This window comes from Channa argus, chromosome 12 (genome assembly GCF_033026475.1).
Source record: "Channa argus isolate prfri chromosome 12, Channa argus male v1.0, whole genome shotgun sequence".
NCBI classification, from domain to species: domain Eukaryota; kingdom Metazoa; phylum Chordata; class Actinopteri; order Anabantiformes; family Channidae; genus Channa; species Channa argus.
Genome location: NC_090208.1, coordinates 20,132,439 through 20,151,483, shown reverse-complemented (window position 1 = coordinate 20,151,483; position 19,045 = coordinate 20,132,439). Strand labels below are relative to the sequence as shown.

The 19,045-nt window shown below is 36.3% G+C and overlaps 1 protein-coding gene across 2 annotated transcripts; it reads right to left on the bottom strand.

Moving 5' to 3' along the window:
• Positions 1-6,643: 6,643 nt before the first annotated feature.
• Positions 6,644-12,519, bottom strand: LOC137138262 (uncharacterized). 2 transcript variants are annotated; one of them, XM_067525313.1, is made up of 11 exons: positions 12,362-12,519; positions 11,869-12,050; positions 10,857-10,997; positions 10,473-10,611; positions 10,198-10,369; positions 9,720-9,861; positions 9,500-9,643; positions 9,314-9,366; positions 9,156-9,203; positions 8,486-8,562; positions 6,644-8,169 (listed from the first exon to the last, which is right to left on the bottom strand). In XM_067525313.1, the coding sequence occupies exons 1-11, from the start codon at positions 12,476-12,478 to the stop codon at positions 8,098-8,100; spliced, it is 1,287 nt and encodes a 428-aa protein (XP_067381414.1). In that variant the 5' UTR covers positions 12,479-12,519; the 3' UTR covers positions 6,644-8,097. The 2 variants fall into 2 exon arrangements, with proteins under 2 accessions (XP_067381414.1, XP_067381415.1); XM_067525314.1 differs by lacking the exon at positions 11,869-12,050 and having other exon boundaries at positions 12,362-12,498.
• Between the last annotated feature and the right edge of the window lie 6,526 nt (positions 12,520-19,045).

Genomic DNA, 19,045 nt, shown 5'->3' with positions numbered 1-19,045 from the left:
CAAAACTTACCTTGTTGAACCAGTAGGGGTTGCTGTGGTTGTACCTTGCAGATATACTCTCCTTACAAAGCTCAGACTGCTGTGTGAAGACAGTTGCTGTCTCACCTGTTTGACACCTGTGATGGAAAAACCCAGCTTAGATACGATCACCGTCATCTGAGATATGATGGTGTTGATGACTTATGTTTGAAAAATGCATGTATATGCCAGAAACTCTAGAGACACCAGCTCTTTTGATACGAATGTTTGGCCATAATCCACCTACTTATGTTTCTGTGGCTTTAAATGACAGTAGGAATATACAGTGTAGGAAAAAGTACTGGTCAGAGTACTTAGTCAGTTTTAGCATGTTTTCCATCTTATAACTTTATCTTATAGTTAAAATAATTAATTAATGCAGGATTAGTAAAAAATTAATTCAAATCTAATGACAGACTTTTAATCACCTCTTTTCTCTGCAAAATTAGGCCTTAATCCAACCTCAGCATGTTTTCTTTATTTCAATGACAGCTTTACAGGAAGCACATTGATGTTTTACATGTTCTACACTGGTAAAAGTAGTGGGTAAGAATGCTGTCTTGCAAGTCTCATATTCTGCTTCTACCTAGAAAGGCATACGAAGCAAAATATACTTACCAAATGTAAGTAAGTACTCATTAAGTAGATGTCCCATTTTAGATAAAGTAGAGCTGCAAATCACTGTTTTTGTTACATCTGATCAAGGTGGGGGTATTTCTAACTTTTGTACTGCTGGATAGCTTGTGAACTGAATGAGTCTTAACCTACAATATATTCTCTATTATATAACATTGAATTGTATCCATCTCACACACTGGTCCAAGTCCTCATTCATGTACTGAATATAAAGCATTAGCTTATACACTGCACTGTCAACTGTTGTTTATGCTGTTACACATTATACTTAATGTCCATGGCACTAATGGCAAAATTTGCACATACTGACTCGTAAATAAGTGTTGAGAATTTGTCTAATAACACACATTCATCTGTACATCATGTCCACAGTATTCCTGTCTGTATAATATTTCTCCACAGTACTTCTACATTTATGTTATGTTCATAATAGTGCTATCTTTGGAATACTGTACATTGTATATGTTGCACTGCTTATTGTACTTGTGGTTGAGATACTAAACTGCATTTCATTGCCTTGTACTTGTACATGTGTAATGACAATAAGTTTGAATCTCATCTAATCTAAACTAATACTGTAATTTCTATGCTGGTTAGTATAAATCCGAAAGTATGAAGATTTAAAAAATCAGTACAATGTAATGTTTGTGTACCTGAATTGTAAAAGTAAATACCACAAACTGGAAGCACCAATATTACTCAAGCAACACTGTTGGTACATTATTTGAGTTTATTAGTCTCTCACACTATGAAGGTGCAATAGTTGTAGTGCTGGTTGTTGCTGTACTGGTTATCGAGGGAATGATAATATTGCTGGATTTGCTGGATGCAAAGACAGGTTGAACATGAAGGTTGAGAACTGCAAACCTGCTGCAGCAACACTGACATAGACAACACAAACAGTAAATTCATGTAAACACACACATGCTTTTACCCACTGTCTTTACTCAATGTCAGAAATGACCTGGTATAACGAAATGTTTCTTTTACAATTTTATAGCTAGAAAATTAAAAATAAAAATGCTAAAAAACAGAAATAAATACATCTCAGAAAAAATAATCTGTGCACACAGTGCATTTGTTGCCTCGGCTTAAACTGATCAATATTTTATATTGGATTAAAGTAAATCATATTGAGCCCACAGAGAATTAACCAACACTGTCACTTACACTGCAGTTTCCCTCAGCTCTACAGAGTGTTTTTGCAACTTTCATATTATTGGTTTTCTGGTCACTTGTAGTTGTGGCTCAGTTGGTAGAGAAGTTGTCCATGAACCACAGGTTCTGTGGGTTGACTCTCAGTTCCTCTTGGCTGTATATGGAAGTGTCTTTGGGCACTGGTGTGTATTCCTCACTAGTAAGTTGCTTTAAATAAAAGTGTTTGCTTGATAATCTTTTGTTATTTTGGTTTCACAAACCTTTTTAATCGGCCAGAGCAGGTATCTGATGAACCTCCTGTACATATCTGCCTTACCTGTCCTGCAGCTAAAATAATAATAATAATAATAATAATAATAATAATAATAATAATAATAATAATAATAATAATAATAATAATAATAATAATAATAATATTATTATTATTATTATTATTATTACTATTACTATTACTATTATTATTTTAGGTTGATTCACCTTAAAAATGAAAGTTCACCTACTGCGGTTATAAGAGTGTGTGTGTATGTATTTGTGTGAGTGTGTTTATGTGTAAGAGCTGCCCCACCCGCTGTTAGACAAAGACTCAGACAACAGAGACTTTCAAGTCTTGAACCTGTGAGCCAATGAGTCATTGCATAAAGGTCCTGTTATATAACACAACTTAAGATAATGCATCAATAAAATAAAAGAATTTGCACTACCTATTAGATTTAAAAGTGCCAAAGTACCTTGCTTAAGTTTAATTCTTGCACAATACATGGTAGGAAGCATGGTAATTGTATGTATTCTTTTAATAAGTTGAGTAAACTCTCAACATTAGTTGTAACTACTCAACCTGTTCAGGGTGGCGAGGGGCTGGAGTTTATTCCAGCTATCATTGGGGGAGAGATTCCCTACACTCTTGTCAGGTCGCCAGTTTATCTCAGGGCCAACACAGAAAGACATACATTCACACTCACATTCACACTTAGAGTAAAATTTAGACTCACCAAATATTTTAACATGTACACTTTTGAAGTATGGGAAGAAACTCCACACAGAAAGGCTGCAGCCGGCTAGGGATACTGAACCAGTAACCTTCTAGCCGTGAGGTAAAAACTATAACCATTCCACCACCATGATGCCCTAATCACTCTCTATACAGCAATACATTACCTTCTACGAGGAAATGTCTCTTTTTTAAATTTTATAGCTAAGACATTAATGGCATCCAAAACAGTCCGCTAGTGCATTTTGCTTAAAACTGCTTAAACTGATCGATATTTTATGTTGAAATAAATTAAATAGCAGATTATTATTCAATAGAAGGCTCCACCAACATTGCAGTTTCTACAGTGTTTTAGCATGTTTGGCATCTTTTCTGGTCAATTGTGGTAATGGCTGATTTGATTGAGAAGTCCAAGTTCGTAAATCGTATTAAGTGTTTACTTAATAATGGATTGTAATTTCTATTCCACAAAGCTTTGGTTTTGTTTTAGTTTCACAGCTTAAATTAGCCATAGCAGGCATCTGATGAACCTCCTGAACAGACCTGCTTTACCCGTCCTGCAACTACACAAGCATTTGCTACTATACTGTAAATGATTTCAAGTTGATTCACCTTAAAAACAACAGTTCACCTGCTGCCTTGCTGAATTTGCTCACTCATTAGCTTATATGACAAATCCTGCTAAACGGTTAGCACAGCACACAGACAACTCTTTGTATTTTATTGTTTTTATAGGAGTTAGAGATTAGACAATCTCACTATGATTAACTCAGACATGTGATCACCGTGGGAGAACTGACAGATGCAGACAGGAGAGAAAGTGCATCACAAACACCAAACTATAACTTTATCTGATAATCTCTTTGAGTGCAAATAAAATAAGGAAGGAATGTACACTATTTATAGTGCTTGGAAGTGTTAATGTACCATGGTAAAGTTTAATTCCTGAACAATATATGATGATGTTAATGTGTTCTTTTACTCAGCTGAGTTCTCTCTCAAAACTCATGATTTAATCTCAAAAACCTCCAGTCAGAACAGCTCACATTTACTCACGTAGGTTCTGAAATGACCTGAAGATAAATACTGGACATTCCAAATGGAATTTACTTCTGTTGCTGTACTAAGTTCAGGAGCTGATTTATAAAGCAATGACATCTTTGTGTTTACAGATTCTGACAGATGCTGTGCAAGGTTTCACCCCCAGGTCATGCGTCATCACAGTACTCAGTCAGGTTTAGCATGTTTACAGCTTTATCTTATGGTTGAAATAATCCATTAATTCAGGATTAGTAATAATTTTATTTAAATTTAATGAGCGATTTGAATCAGATTTTGTTAAGAAACATTAGGCCATAATCTACCTTACATATGTTTATTTTAAATGGCAGCGGGAATGTACTTTTATGTTTTACATAGAGAAAAGTAGAAGGAAAAATTAGAGACTTGCAAGAGTTTTATTCAAAGAATATCCCATTTTAGTCAATGTAAATGCGCACATCACTGTTTTTGTTGTATCTGTTCAAGGTAGGGGTAGTTTTAACTTTTTTTGACAGTCTGTTTCTCACTGCTGGGTTGTTTGTGAGATGCCCCTGAGAATGGACACTATTTTAATTCAGTATTGTCTTACACTATAAAGGTGTAATAGTTGTAGCCCTTAACTGTTAGCCCAGTCGTCCTATCTCTGAGTCCTGCCTGGTTTGGGACTCTGACTGTTTCAGTGTCCACCGAAACCTGTGGCACATTTGGTTGAACAGTTACTGCATTAAGTGTAGCACATCTAGCTTTTAATAACATCCAGCTTTAGGTGGATGGACTGTAGATAAAAGTGATGATGAATTGTAATTTCTGTACTGCAAAGCTTTTGTTTTGTTTTAGTTTCACAGCTTTAATCAGCCATAGCAGGCATCTGATGAACCTCCTGTACAAACCTGCACTACCTGTCCTGCAACTACACAAACATTTGCTATGATACTGTAAATAATAAGTTGATTCACCTTAGAAACGAAAGTTCACTTGCTGCCTTGAACATGTGAGATCGCTGCTGCAAACTCCACCTGATCTCACTCACATTGCAAACATGTGATCAGTTTAGCAAAGATGACATTGTTTCACCTCAGCTGAGATCTGTCTTCCCACACTGGTGCTGTGCACTATGAGTGTGCGTGTACGTTTGTTTGTTTGCACTCTTTAATTGCAAATAAGGTTTGAAAGTGTTAATAAATATAATTTTGTGTTTTCTTTCGATCACTTGAGTCGGCACTTATCACTATTTATTCATGACATAATTTCGAGCAAAAAAAGAAAAAATTAGAACAACTCACATTGACTCAAATAAGATCTGAAGCAGCCTGGAAATATACATTCTAAGCGGCATTGCCATTTAGAATGTCAAAGTAAAGTAAATAAACTTGCAACAGACAATTGTATATTATCATTGGATGGTCAATAAATGATCATGTTAAAACAACAGGGGTCGTCGTGGTTACTGCTTCACATAGCTCACAATGTTTATAGTGACGTCTGACAGGCCATAATACATCAGATAATCACTGATTCACTTTGATGGATGTTTATGTATTTTTTTTGCTGTAGGAGCTGGACTAAATGGTCTTGCACCTGTATAGCACTTTTCTACCTACTGGCACTCAAAGCACTTTACTCTGCTTCTTATTCACCCATTTGCACTCACACACACCTATGGGGGAGCTGCTATGCAGCTGGCCAACAGTCAGCAGGAGCAACTACGTTGGGGTTCAGTGTCTTGCTCAAGAACACTTTAACATGTGAGCCGGGGTTCGAACCAAGAACTGCAGGATTGTTGGACATGAAGGTTGAAGGTCTTTTTTGTTTGTTTCATAGCAGGCATCTGATGAAGCTGCTGTACATACTGTCCTTACCTGACCTGCATTTACTGGTATATTATAAATGATTTCAAGATGGTTCACCTTAGAAAAGAAAGTTCACCTGCTCCTATGTAAATGTGAAATAGCTGCTATGGACTCCAACTGAATTCCACAGCATAAAGAAAACTCTTATTGTATTCATAACGATAGTTAACACATACATGCGATGACCACAAGCAGTGCTGACTTCACATTTCATGTTTATGCTTGTTTGATGTGTTTTATAATTAAAGACCTTTACTGCCTTTCTACTCTCTGATTGTTTTTGCACAAATCAATGCAGTAAAAGGCTTTTTCATCTGAATGTCTCACCTCAGCTGGGAGCTGTGTCCCCAATGTTGCTGTGTGTTATGTTTGTGTGTGTGTGTAGGAGCTGCCCCGTCCTTAGACAGCAGAGCAACTGCATCATAAAGACCACAACTATAACTTCAACTATAACAACATCTTATAATCTGATTCAGAGCACTCTTCAAGTGTAAATAAAATGCTGAGGAATAGTTGACAGACCTCCTCAGTGTCACTGTTGAACTCTGTAGCAGCGAAGCAAGGGTCATTATAAGGGTCATTATATATAGAACCATGTGTTAATGTACCCCCCCCAAAAAAATGGTGGTGTTGCTGTCGAAGGACCTCACTTAAGTTTAATTTGTGAACAATATATTGTTCATTAATGCACGATTAGAAATAAGTGACTTTAAAAATACATTACTTACATTTTAATTTTTAATTAGGTTACATTAGGTTAATTTTTTTAAAATATCTTTTTAACTGATCCTGGTTCCTAGACTTTGTCCTAATATCAGGAAGGCCCCGTAGCTACTGGCATGTTAAGAGGGAGCAGTGTACTGTAACTTCTATTCAGAGTTCAAGTTATAAATATTAGAGTTCTTTCTGTACACACCGTTTATTAAATGTAAGGAAAAACAGAGGAAACATTTTTTTTTTTTTTTTTTTGCCATACATTTATTTTCCAGCCTAGACCAAAGATTTGTACAAGGATTGAAAACAGTCACATGCTACAGACTTCACAGTAGCAGGCTCTACTGTAAGTATTACTGTCAGTAATGCTTCACCTTTAGAATTATATTATTATTCACAGAAATTTAACAGAAGCAATATATCTAAACTTGTAGTTTAACACTCAGTCTTGTAACTACAATGCTCTTAAACATTATGGTTTTGTGGAGGCACAAATAGCACTAAAATAAACCACACAGTTTCTCTAACCTTAACTTAAAGTTTTTTTCCTGACTAAACTTAACAGCACATGGGCCTGATGGGTCAGTCATGTGCTTTCTGTAGCTGCTTCATTCAGAAAACAGGTTAAATCAGATGAAAGTCCTAATATGGTTGCGGTCTCTGTAAAATAATCATTGTCTTTGCAGTTTAGTTGCATATGTACATAATTTTGAGCAGACAGACAGAGACTGAAACAAAAACTGGATTGACATTGTTGAATAAAACTAGTGACACTTTTGTTTCCCAAGGTATTTGCTTTTGAACAAACAAAAGCATTCAAGCTGTGTTTAAAGATCCAGTGTGTAAGATTTAGGGGTATCCAGCTGTCAGGTAGCACCTTACAACCACATCAAACTAACAAGCACAACAAGTGTTACTTCACCTTTAGAATTATAATTAACAGAAGCAATAGCTTCTGGTCTGAATTCAATTTTATTTGATATTTAATGTTGCCCTAGTTCAGATGGATGTAATGCCATGTCCAACTTGTTTATTTAATGATTGTACACATTATTTAGAAACACCTCAGAGTATAACAACTCGAAAAAATATAGCCTCAAAGTGACTGTATAGTAGAATTAGAAACTGAATATTATAACATTAAGCAAGTTAGGATTTATTTCACGGTTTGTATATATACTGTATTGAGCGAACAAATGTGTGTTACATGACAATACCAACAATAAAACAAACTGTGTGGAGGTCCTCCCTGTTGAGAATATAAGTGTTTGTAACAGTTTCAGCAGTCAACCCTGTACTTTCGCTGTGCATGTATTGACTCCTTGCTGCAAGTAAAAACCTTTTAACGAGATTCCGGTGACTCTGTCATTTTTGAGTAACAATTTATCTAACATTTTCCCAGATCATATTGGACTAATATGTTAAAAAAATATCAGTAAATAAATGTAAAGGACAAAACATTTACCATAATTGAAAATTTGATCAGCATTTCACAACTTTCATTTAGAATAAATATAGATAAACATAATTATTTTTTTAACAAGAAATTGAAGCGAAGAACTTTTTAAATGATTAAATAAATTATTAGTAAAGAGCAGTCAAAATAAAGTAAATGAACTTGCAACAGACAATTGTATATTATCATTGGATGGTCAATAAATGATCATGTTAAAACAACAGGGGTCGTCGTGGTTAGTGCTGCACATAGCTCACAATGTTTATAGTGACGTTTGGCAGGCCATAATATGACAGGTAATACCTAGCCTGGGGAGGAGAAAGGAACAGTCAGTGCTGAGATAGGATCTCTGCATTCTCAGTTATGTTGTTTCTGTGTAAAGCTGCAGAGCTTGTTTTAAGAAAGAAATGATGACACCAAATGTCTGCATAGGCAGAATTATTAGTCACACATCTACAGCCTTTGCAGTCATTTGGGCACCATAGGCCTAATTCATCTTTTGATTAGTTTCAGTAATTAATTTATCTTTATTTACTATTTATTATTAAATGTATCTTTTTAGGTGCATAAGTATTGGTAAAGCACAGTCATCTGGTTCTGTGGTGGAGATAAGAAGACACTAACCTGTTGTAGGTAGTACAGGATCTCATCCTTAGACTGCTGAGACGAAGAAGAAACCTTCACACTCAGCCCTACAACATCTAGAGACATTACAGTGAAAGTAAAAAGAAGGTTAGAAAAATACATGCTTGAGTTTTGTTACTGCTATAAGTCAATCAAATGAACTAAAATACACATAACCTATGTTGTAGAATGGAAATTGTTTCATTTATTAACATTCAGTAGCATAAAGGTGATGAGTGCTAGTTTGCTTTTCCACTTCTCGTGTATTTAGTTGCTGTTTCCCCATGCTTATTAAGCTTATGCTTGACACCTTTAATGAGCTGGTATTATGGCTCATTTTGACTCATTTCTGTTTATACTAAATTTATTTTAAACATATTTATGACCTTTAATTCATGCAAAGTTGTTACGATTTCTCTAAACCCATCTGAAAGGTCAGCACTGTCAAAACAGCCTGCTTCTGGGCAATACCATGAATTTATGGGCCTTCAAAATTGCAGACCTTTGAAAGGATTTACTTCACCACAGAAAGTAAATTTTCAAGTAAATTGATTGTCCATTTGAACAATTATAAGTTGCATCCTCGACTACCCAACTATGTTGTGTTACATCAATTTGGGGCAAAGTGTCTGCAGTGCGATTTAAGCATAAAGCCTCAACTTGTACATACACATTCCAGAACTTCCTGTAGTTGGTAAAGTTGTGGTTGTTGTTGGGTCTGTAATCAAAGTCAAAAGAAAAGCTACATTACACGTCAGCTTCAATAATTTAGAATAGGAGTGAATTGATTTAAAAGTAACAAACATGACTAAACTATACTGTACTCACTGTTTCCAACAGTCACAATGACGCATCGTAGGTCTGAGTTATATATGTTCAGACTGTGGAAATATAAATTTATCACAAGATATAACAAATACATTTACCCAACGCAGCAGCACAAGTTTAAACAGCTACATCTGTTAAGTTTCCAAAAAGTTGTGTCTACTGTGAGATGATAGTGAAGATACTGACTTGTAATTTGCTTTGACGACAAAGCAGATAGGGAAGCTTCCTCCTTCTTCAGCCTGAGATGGTGTCCATGTCAGGCTGAACTGTCCTGCTCCTGTTGAGTTCTGGATTAAAGTAGATGGCCCACTGTAAAGAAGCTCCGAAATTCTGTAAGGAGCAGAAGATGTTCCTGTTCCTGTTCCACCAGATAAATCTTTTTTTATTTGTTTGCTTTTTGACTTACGTCGAGATGATCGCCTCTGCTTTGATATTTATTACGATGGCCCTATTGACAATAGTGAAAAACTGGGCTCTGTTGTTTGGGGTCGGAGGTAGAAAATTTGGGAGATAGAGTCCCTCTGTGCAGGATGGCACTGGAGGATCCACTGGAACATTAGAAAAAAAAATTATATGCATATTTAAATTTTCTGCATGATCTTATATGAAAAACAGATTGTAAGAGATTGAAAATAAATAATAATAAAACAAAAATAAATTTTTGTTAATATGCACAATAAAAACCCCACATTTTTGTTTATTATTTATTTATTGACAAACCACAAAAACTCCCTGTTGCATTACAATTTCAATAAAATTAGGACGGAAAAAGTATCAAATTTAGTCTGTTTATCTGGTAGAGCTACACAGTTAACTGGTGTTAAATAATATGTGAACACTCCCAAGTTGGAATAATGGGAGATTTTGAACTCAGGAAGTCTTACCCCATAAAACAAACTGCACAGGTATTTTGCTGATAGCATCATTGGGAGTCAGAAATGTCTTTGTCCCGTTGGTTTGAGTCAGACTTATATTTTGGTTGGGAAAGTCCTCCATCACCACCTGTACTGCATATGGACCTTCATCACTGGTGGGGCTGAATGACAAAGAACAAGACTGCAAATGACAAAAAAAAGAACGTTTTTTTCTCAAGTAATGAAATGCAGGACTGTACAAACATGAGAATAACTCACTGAGACTGTGTGCTTTTGTTACTCACTGGTGAAATGCTGAGAACAGAAGGGGGTGTGCAGGGATTACACTCTGACAGAGATGTATTTCCATATCTGCATCTGACGGTGTCTCCATCTGGGTCGAACGCCAAGAGGTTGAAATTTCTCTGACAGTTTGAAGGAACTCTAAAAGACAGAGGGAAAATAAAAATCTTGCTATCATCCAGCCTCAGTGTGGGGTTAAATCTATTGTCAGGTCCCTACTGTTTCAACTATAGTCTTGGACAAGCTGTGCCATGAATGAATATCACACCATAGCATTCATACCATTTGCACAGCTGTGGTTCTTTAATTTCTTTTTTTGCTTTGGCCAGATGTTTCTACAATAGGGACATTGGTTAAATATTTGGTTGGTTAGAGGTTGGACTTACCTCACATCTGGTAGAATGGTGGTCTGGGGGGATGTGTTGGCTTTGCCTATGTCTGACCGGTTCCTTAATTCCACCAGAGTCACTGCTCTCCAATTTACGATGCCATTGGTGATATTGTCTATCCAGTCACCACCATTCAACCTGTGGTGTAAGGTCAAGGGAAAGTCAATTTTTACTGTTCTGCTCAGAATGTGAGGGACATCCATGTTCTGTTCGGACATCTCTAGTGTGTGCTGACAGCTTGCATAACATTTATCTTTGAACTGTCACGATCACACATCTGCATTCTGTTGAATAATTCTTCCCCCAGGTTCTTTATTGTTTTACATGCTTGCATTTGCTGGCTGTGAGTCAGCGTATTCCTCATGCAATTGTTTGCAGCTTGATGGTACAATTATAGAACTTGAACTCCACCCTCTCTCTGAGCACAAAAAGTAAAAGTTTTGGATTAGGGAAAAGATTGTTGTTTGGATTAATATTAAATTACAACATTGACTGTTGGGTTGAAATAGGAAAGAAATCTCATCCTGCATTTTATCCATCCCGACCACCTATCAGCGTGAACTTTTTTATTCTTTAAATTCTTTTATCACCTTTCACTTTTAATGCTTTCATATTAACAACAGCTACTAGATGTTCCCAAATGAAAACATTCATTGATGTTAATATATGGGCTACTGGTAGGTAAAACGATGCCCACTGGACCATAACTATGTGCATGATATTAAGTGATAACAGATTACTGAATAGCACAATAATAGCTGGCCGCTATTGTAAATTGTAATTACATAAGTACATAACACTAGGTAACACTTCACAGCTCTAGTAGGGTATAGGCAGAGTATTATTTCAGACCTAAAAAAGTAATACAGGTGTAATATTTAAGTAAAAGCAATGTAATAGGGAGTAACATTTTCTATAAAAACGATGTAGTTTGATACAGTCAAACATCAACAAGGTGCTGATCTATAAATGTCTTTTTTGAAAAACCCAACATAAATGGTGCACTCACCACAGTTGGAATGGGGCATTGCTGGGAACATTTCGAGTCGAGATTCCCTCCATCTGACACCACTCACCGTTACTCTCGTAACCTTTTCTCATCACTACACTTTCAGTACCACAGTTTCCACTCAGACACTCCCAAGTTAACATTGTACAGTTCTCGAAGTTTAGTTTATAGAGAAGTTGGACCTAGGGTGATGACATTGAGTTAATATTAATATCCAGATAATAGAATTATTTTCCTTCTGTAAAAGCCTTTAAAATAGTATAGGCACCTTTTAATTAATCATTAATTTAAAAAACACATAATTTTGCACTGGTTAATAAAAAAAGTAGGACTTCATAGAAAGATATAATATTTTGTGACTCACCTTGAATCTATTATTATATAATAGAACATAATGAAATAAATAAATGTTTTTGCTGCCTTTTTGATATAAGGGTTTGTATTAAAACGTAAAATTTAATTTTACGTTTTAATAAAAACAAGCATTACATACCGTGACAGATCCATCTGCATTGGTGTTTCCTGGGTAGTAGGTCATCACTGTCCCCAGGAACTGATTAGCCCGGGTACTGCAGACCAGCAGCAGCAACAGCAGCAACGAGAGCACCATGATGAAGTGTTGTAGTCTCTGCACTTGCAGCAGCCCAAATGAACACTAACACATCTTAATCCCTCCCCTTGTATTCTACTCTGTGGCAAACAATGAATCAGTAGGTGTTGTGGTATGAAAAAGTTTGCCAACCTGTCTTGTAAATTTGAGATAATAATAATCAGCATACACTGCTGCTTCTGGGATGACTTCCAAATCCGAACACATTCTGTAGACTTCAACATATTTTTAGATTCACTGTTAAGTGTATTGTTATGTGTCCAGTCACGTGCAAGTGAGTATGCACATAACTTGAAAGAACATTTGTACCAGCTGAATGTATGTTGTTATTTTACAAGGTTTAGAGTTAGGTTTGCGATCCCCGATCCCGATCTATATGTCAAAGTGTCTCTGGGCAAGACACTGAACCCCAAACAGCCCATTCCCCTCCCCAGCTGTGCTGTGCCGGTCCAAGCCCTGTAGAAATTGGGGAGGGTTGCGTCAGGAAGGGCGTCCGGCATAAAACTGTGCCAAATCAACATGCGGACAATGATCCGCTGTACTAACAGGATAAGAAGAAAAATAAAAAAAATAAAACAATAAAAGCAAAATAAAAAGCATTGATATATATCATTGACGTTGAGGGATCACCATGTTATTAGGCCTTACTCTGAGTGGAATGTCAATGTCAGTCAATACATTGTCGATACACGCCCCCTGGTGGTTTAGATAATGGATGGATTGTTCTTCATTGGCCTGTTATTTAAAGGTAAACTTAAATTCCAAACAACTTAGACAGCAGTTGACAGAATAATTTAAAAACACTCTAAAATTGGACAAATCTTTTACATTTTAATTTATTCATGACAGTTGTTCAACAAGTGGCTAAATATTGTTGAGTCAGGTGGACTGCATACGATGTACTACGATGTTTCTATGTTGAAAGCATAACATTCTTCACATTTACCATTCCTGTACAACCTTTCCACACCTACAGTATAAGCTGCTGCATGCTTGTCAAACCTGTCTGCTGTCTTGTGTACTGGAGCTGCACAACACAACAGACCAGATTCCTTGCGCACATAACAAACTGGGAAATTTAAAACCATTTAAAACTGTGGTTAGCGTGTGAGTCTGGCAAAGTATGTGTCTTTCAAAACAAACATTCTGCAGGCCATCATTAACCTGTGCTATATCAGTATCTAAATCTTCTTAAAATTAGGATTTGAAAGGATTTAAGAGGATTAAAGTCTCTAATTCCTAAATTCCTAAATCTTAAAATGTTTTTCTAACGACTTTTGGGCTGTTATTTGCCTCTGCTTTAATGCTGCTACGCATGAATTGACAAGGGTGTGCAGCTGAGGTTCAAAGTGGGGATTTCAATTGTTGTTAAAAAATCCTAAAATTAATGATGATGGGAACATGATTTTTAATGCAGACATATATTTATTAACATATATTTATTAACTGCAGTGATAGAAAGATTACAGTAATTGCTGATCAGAATAAATCAAAATCACAACATACTGTCTAGAGCAGGGGTCACCAACATGGTGCCCGTGGGCCCATGTCGCCCCCAAGGTCCACATGAGTAGCCCGCGGGCCTGTTCTAAAAATAGCTCACCGTAGCGCCACTTACCAATGAGCTGCATCTAATTTTTTTTTGCTATTGTTTTTTAAATCACATTTGATAGTTATTGTGAGAAATCATAAACATGATCCATGTCTTCACATAGATGAATATCATTAATTTAATTGATTATTAATAATAACATATAATTAAAGGTAAATTGAGCAAATTTGTTATTTTAAAAGTGGATATCAAACTGGTAGCCTTTCGCATTAATCGGTACCCAAGAAGTAGCTCTCAGTTTCAAAAAGGTTGGTGACCCCTGATCTAGAGTTCAAAAACATCACTTCATAGAAAGTCTACAAGACTGTAGGCTATAAAGCTATTTGGGGGGGAAACAAGTTTTTATTTTTATTCCCTCAAATGGTTTTGCTTTGTTATCATTTAATGCAAATGAGTAATAATGTAATAATCTCCCATTGATTTATTTTACAAGTGTGGCTCACAGATTTGAATCGTACAGTTAGATTTTTGTTTTTTGTTTTTTCTGGGGTTTTTTGGTGTGTGTTTGTGTGAGTGCAGGGAAACAGAGGGAAGAGACATTAGCTAATAAACAATTAAAAACTGTCTGAATGAACAAAAATCTGTAGAGGAACGTGGCCTATTTAAACTTCTTCACAGCACGTTGTTTTATGAACAGGAACAGAATATCTTTTGGTTTAATCTTTTGTATACCTAGTACTGACTTTAAACATGTGTTAATTCTGGAATATTGTAATGTTTAAAAGGTATGTTTTACAGAAAGTTTAACTCTTTCAACTTGTGCAAACTGTCCACACCCACAGCCTGGGTGGAAGGATGATTGGATAGACGGTTTGTCATGGTCAATAGTGGTCCCTGGCTTTTATTTTGTAGGCCCTCAGTCCCACTTCCTGTTCCATAATCATTTCTGCCACGATACTTCATCAGCTCTGGTACCATGAGTTATTGCCTGATCATCCTATTCTCTAGAAACTTGACCATGTTGGAAACCCAGGACTCTGAGCTCTGCTTTTGACCCTGACTGGAACATCTGTCTCCTTGTCCTCAGATCTGTGTAGTTCTAAGTAGCTTGATTGCCATCCTGATCTTACTACTAGTATTCCTGACTTCACCGGTTACTTACATTTGGTTTCCGTAGATTCGAGCAACAGCACCATCTAGTCAGCCAGAAGAAGTCCTGCCAGTTTTCACACCACATATTTACCTGCTTGTCAATTTCTCTCATTACACATGTTATACACTGAGCAGTTTGTGTGTGGCACATTTTTGCGGCCCACATTCACCAACTTTTACAGGGATGGACGGCTTGATGAAAAACTGCCAAAATTGGCAAATTTAACTAAATATTCTTTAACTGCATGAAATACATGGAATGTTAAATGACTGTCTCCAGCTATAACACAGAATTACTCATTGTTCAAAGAGATAAGACCGTTATTGATTCCATCATGGGGAAATTCCAGGGTTCCAGCAGCAAAAATCAAACGCCAGATATTATACCACAAATTATCACAAAATTATTACCTCCCACCCTTAACCTAAAGGAATATTGCACAAGCGCACAGAAAAGTTACATAACAGACAAAAAAAGGTCACTTCCCTTTGGGTCTCACAGTATTGATGTGTTGTACAGTCTGATAGCTGTTGGGAGGAAAGACCTGCGATAGCGCTCCTTCATACACTCTGGGTGTAGCAGTCTTGTGCTGAAGTACCTGCTCAGAGCCTCCGTAGTGTGGTGCAGGGGGTGGGAGGTGGTATCCATGATCGATGTCAGTTTGGCCAACATCCTTCTGTCTTCCACTACCTCAATGGAATCGAGTTGGCAGGCCAGGAACGAGCCGGCTCTCTTAACCAGCTTATTGGATCTCTTCCTGTCTCACCTGCCTGGCACACAATGACGTAGAAAATCGCAGAGGCCACCACAGTGTCATAGAAAGTTCAGAGAAGAGACCTGCTCATACCATCTATTACATTTATATGGAGACTATAAATGTCAAACACGAGGGTTTAAAAAAAAAATCTACAAAAATATTGATGGGACAAGAGACTGAATTCAAAATTTCCTGGACAACAAAGCGGATAGAATTACTTTCTTCATCCTAGTTTTGAGATACTGTCTATTTCAGGATAGACTCTCTTGATACTCTTTTGATGTAGTGGGGTTTTTGTTGTATGGCCCCTGAAATACTGCAACAGCCAATTTTACTGTAGATGGAAACACTTTTTCATGCTCATTTTGCATCTTTCTAAGTTGTAGTTCTTTATTCCATCCTCATCTTCTGTTGTATGACTTACTGGACACAGGTTTTAAATTTAACCTTTCTGTAAAACCAGTAAAATGCAAGCTTTTCTGTTACACTTCCCCTACACTTGTGAAATCTGTCTGGTGCTAGTGTTGGCGTTGCAGAACACGAATTCCTTGTGCATGTAAAAAAACATTTCTGTATGTGACTAATGCCTTAACGTGGTTAATTACTTCTTTCCCAAAACAATCAGTTATGCAGGCCATCATATCATTTGATTACCTAAATGTGTTTTTCCTTCCTCTGAAATATTTGACTTTGTTTTGATGCTGATTTCCAGGGACTGGTTGATAGAGGTGTTGCATTTAGGGACAGGAACAGTATAGTGCCCACCTGTGCAGAAAGGCACCACAGAATCCACTGGAACCAAAGAAGTAATTTTACATTGTTGCAGAATAATATATCTGCCTACGAATTGAATTCTCACAACCCTGATGTTCCCATGATATTTCTCAATAGTCTTTCTTGGTATGAAAGAATAAAAAGCTAGTGCTTGAGAAAGATGCTCTGCTCTGCAGAGAGTTGGACACACTTCCCCCCACTCCAAATTTGAGATCTGAAGCTTGTTTTGGAGGGTGGTTTCAATATTCTGACGTGCATTTCTATTACTGGCCCCTTAAGACTATAGCTAAGATTGGTGGGACTGTCTCTTTTTTATAGATATTTGGTTTTAAATTAAATAAAATAAACATTGGACATTTGGAATATAATTTAGTTCATGAAACTGTTTTAGGTGAAAAAAATCTGTTTTCTTGTATGTTTTCCTTTAAATTCTAAATCAGCATCGTGATCAGTCAGCACTATGATTGAGTGTTTATTTCTTTAACCATTTTCCAAGGTTGGCATTTTCTCAACGGGTCCAAGGTTTTTAAGTAAAACCAAGATTAATACACATTCTCTCTAGAAATCAGGAACCATGTGGTTTTCACACAAGAATGCTTGTCATTCATTATTTTCTCATAAATTAAAAAAAACAAAATAAAATGCACTTTGAGTCTCACTGGATTATATTTGGTATGTTGGTGTCATTCTCAAGCATCAGTTTCTATGCCCTGAAGGGCACTGTAGGTCTGACCTGACAACAAAAATGGTTATTCAGTGGTCAGAGTGATGTTACACTTAGTAGCTCTGCATCTCCATGTCTGCATTTATCATTGTCTCCATCAGGGTCAAATGACAAAAGGCTAAAATTTCTATGACAGTGTGAAGGAGCCATGAGAGAGAAAAAGATATAAAAACCTGTCCAGTAAATGTCATTTTATTTGAACTAATTAGACTGTAACTGATATTTGCAGTCCTCTCAGTGATGTTGACGTGTTAAATATTTTCTCCAAATATCCGATTTTGAAGTGCATTTTTCATTAATTTGTTTTTGTGATGCTTTAGTGAACTCTGTTATTCTTATTTTTAGACACTCAAAGCAAAAAGTAAATAAAAAATCCTGTGCCTTTGCTGTCCAACTTTTGCAAGTGGAGTATTTGACCATTCTTGTTGGATAAAAGACTTCACCTGCTCAACAGTTTGTGGATGCAAGATTAATAATTGGCTTCTTCCATGCATAATAGCATTTTAGGTTTAACTTCTGGATGCAGCGGTACCCTTGTTAATTGACAAAAGTTTTCCAAAGTACTGCTAAACCATTTCTACACTACATTCATCACAGTGACATGGCAGTTTTTCACATGAGACCAGTGAACATTCAACAGTGCTTTCCACACTTGCTATTTACTCCTGAGGTTTTCCCAGAGTTCCTGAATTTTTTCGCACAATTATTTACTGAGTCAGAAACAGATGAATTACTTTCACACAAGGATTGTGATTGCTTTGGGAGAGCTTTAAGAAGCAAGACTCAGGGTGTGAGAAAATTGCACAGACTTAAGGGTGTGACTATTTGGACTATTAAAGCAAAGGGTGTGAAGACATGCATGATATGTATACTGTACATCTCTATATTACATCTATATACTATTACTACTACTAATACTGCTAATAATAATAATAATAATAATAATAATAACATTTACATAGCAAATTTAAAACTGCAAGAGGCTGTACCAAAGTGCTTCACAATTTAAAAGTTACCATAAATATAAATTATATCAGTTCAAAAAGTAAACAAGTTAACATGAAAGTGTGTGTGTGTGTGTGTGTGTGTACTAGGTTAGAGTAAAACAAGATAAGCACAAACCTTGATTCCTTGCTTGACAGGGGGAATGCTGTCATACAGAATACATACATTTATGTAAATCTGTGAAAACTCACATGATGATTATCTAGGTTATTTCTTCCAATGCAAAAATTAGGCTATAATTTGATCCATGCCAGGACAGTTTATACAATAATAGAGATATATACTGTAGGTGTAGCCCCAAACTGTGTCATGTCATTGGGTATGTAAATCCAAAAAAAAACTAGGATGATGAACAGATACGTTTCCCTGTAATGTAACTTCAAGGATGTGGCGAGGCAGCAAATCCGGGCATTTGATATACCGATACCCGACTATAATATCTCCTATCACATGTGTGGGCATAAGCAAATTAGTCGAAAGATTTTGTTAGAAAAATCCTCAGAAATAAGTTGAAATCTAATTATTATGTGTATCATTATAAAATGCAGAAAGATATATTGAACTCTAATTTCCATGGGCATAACAGCTGTGATGCCACAATG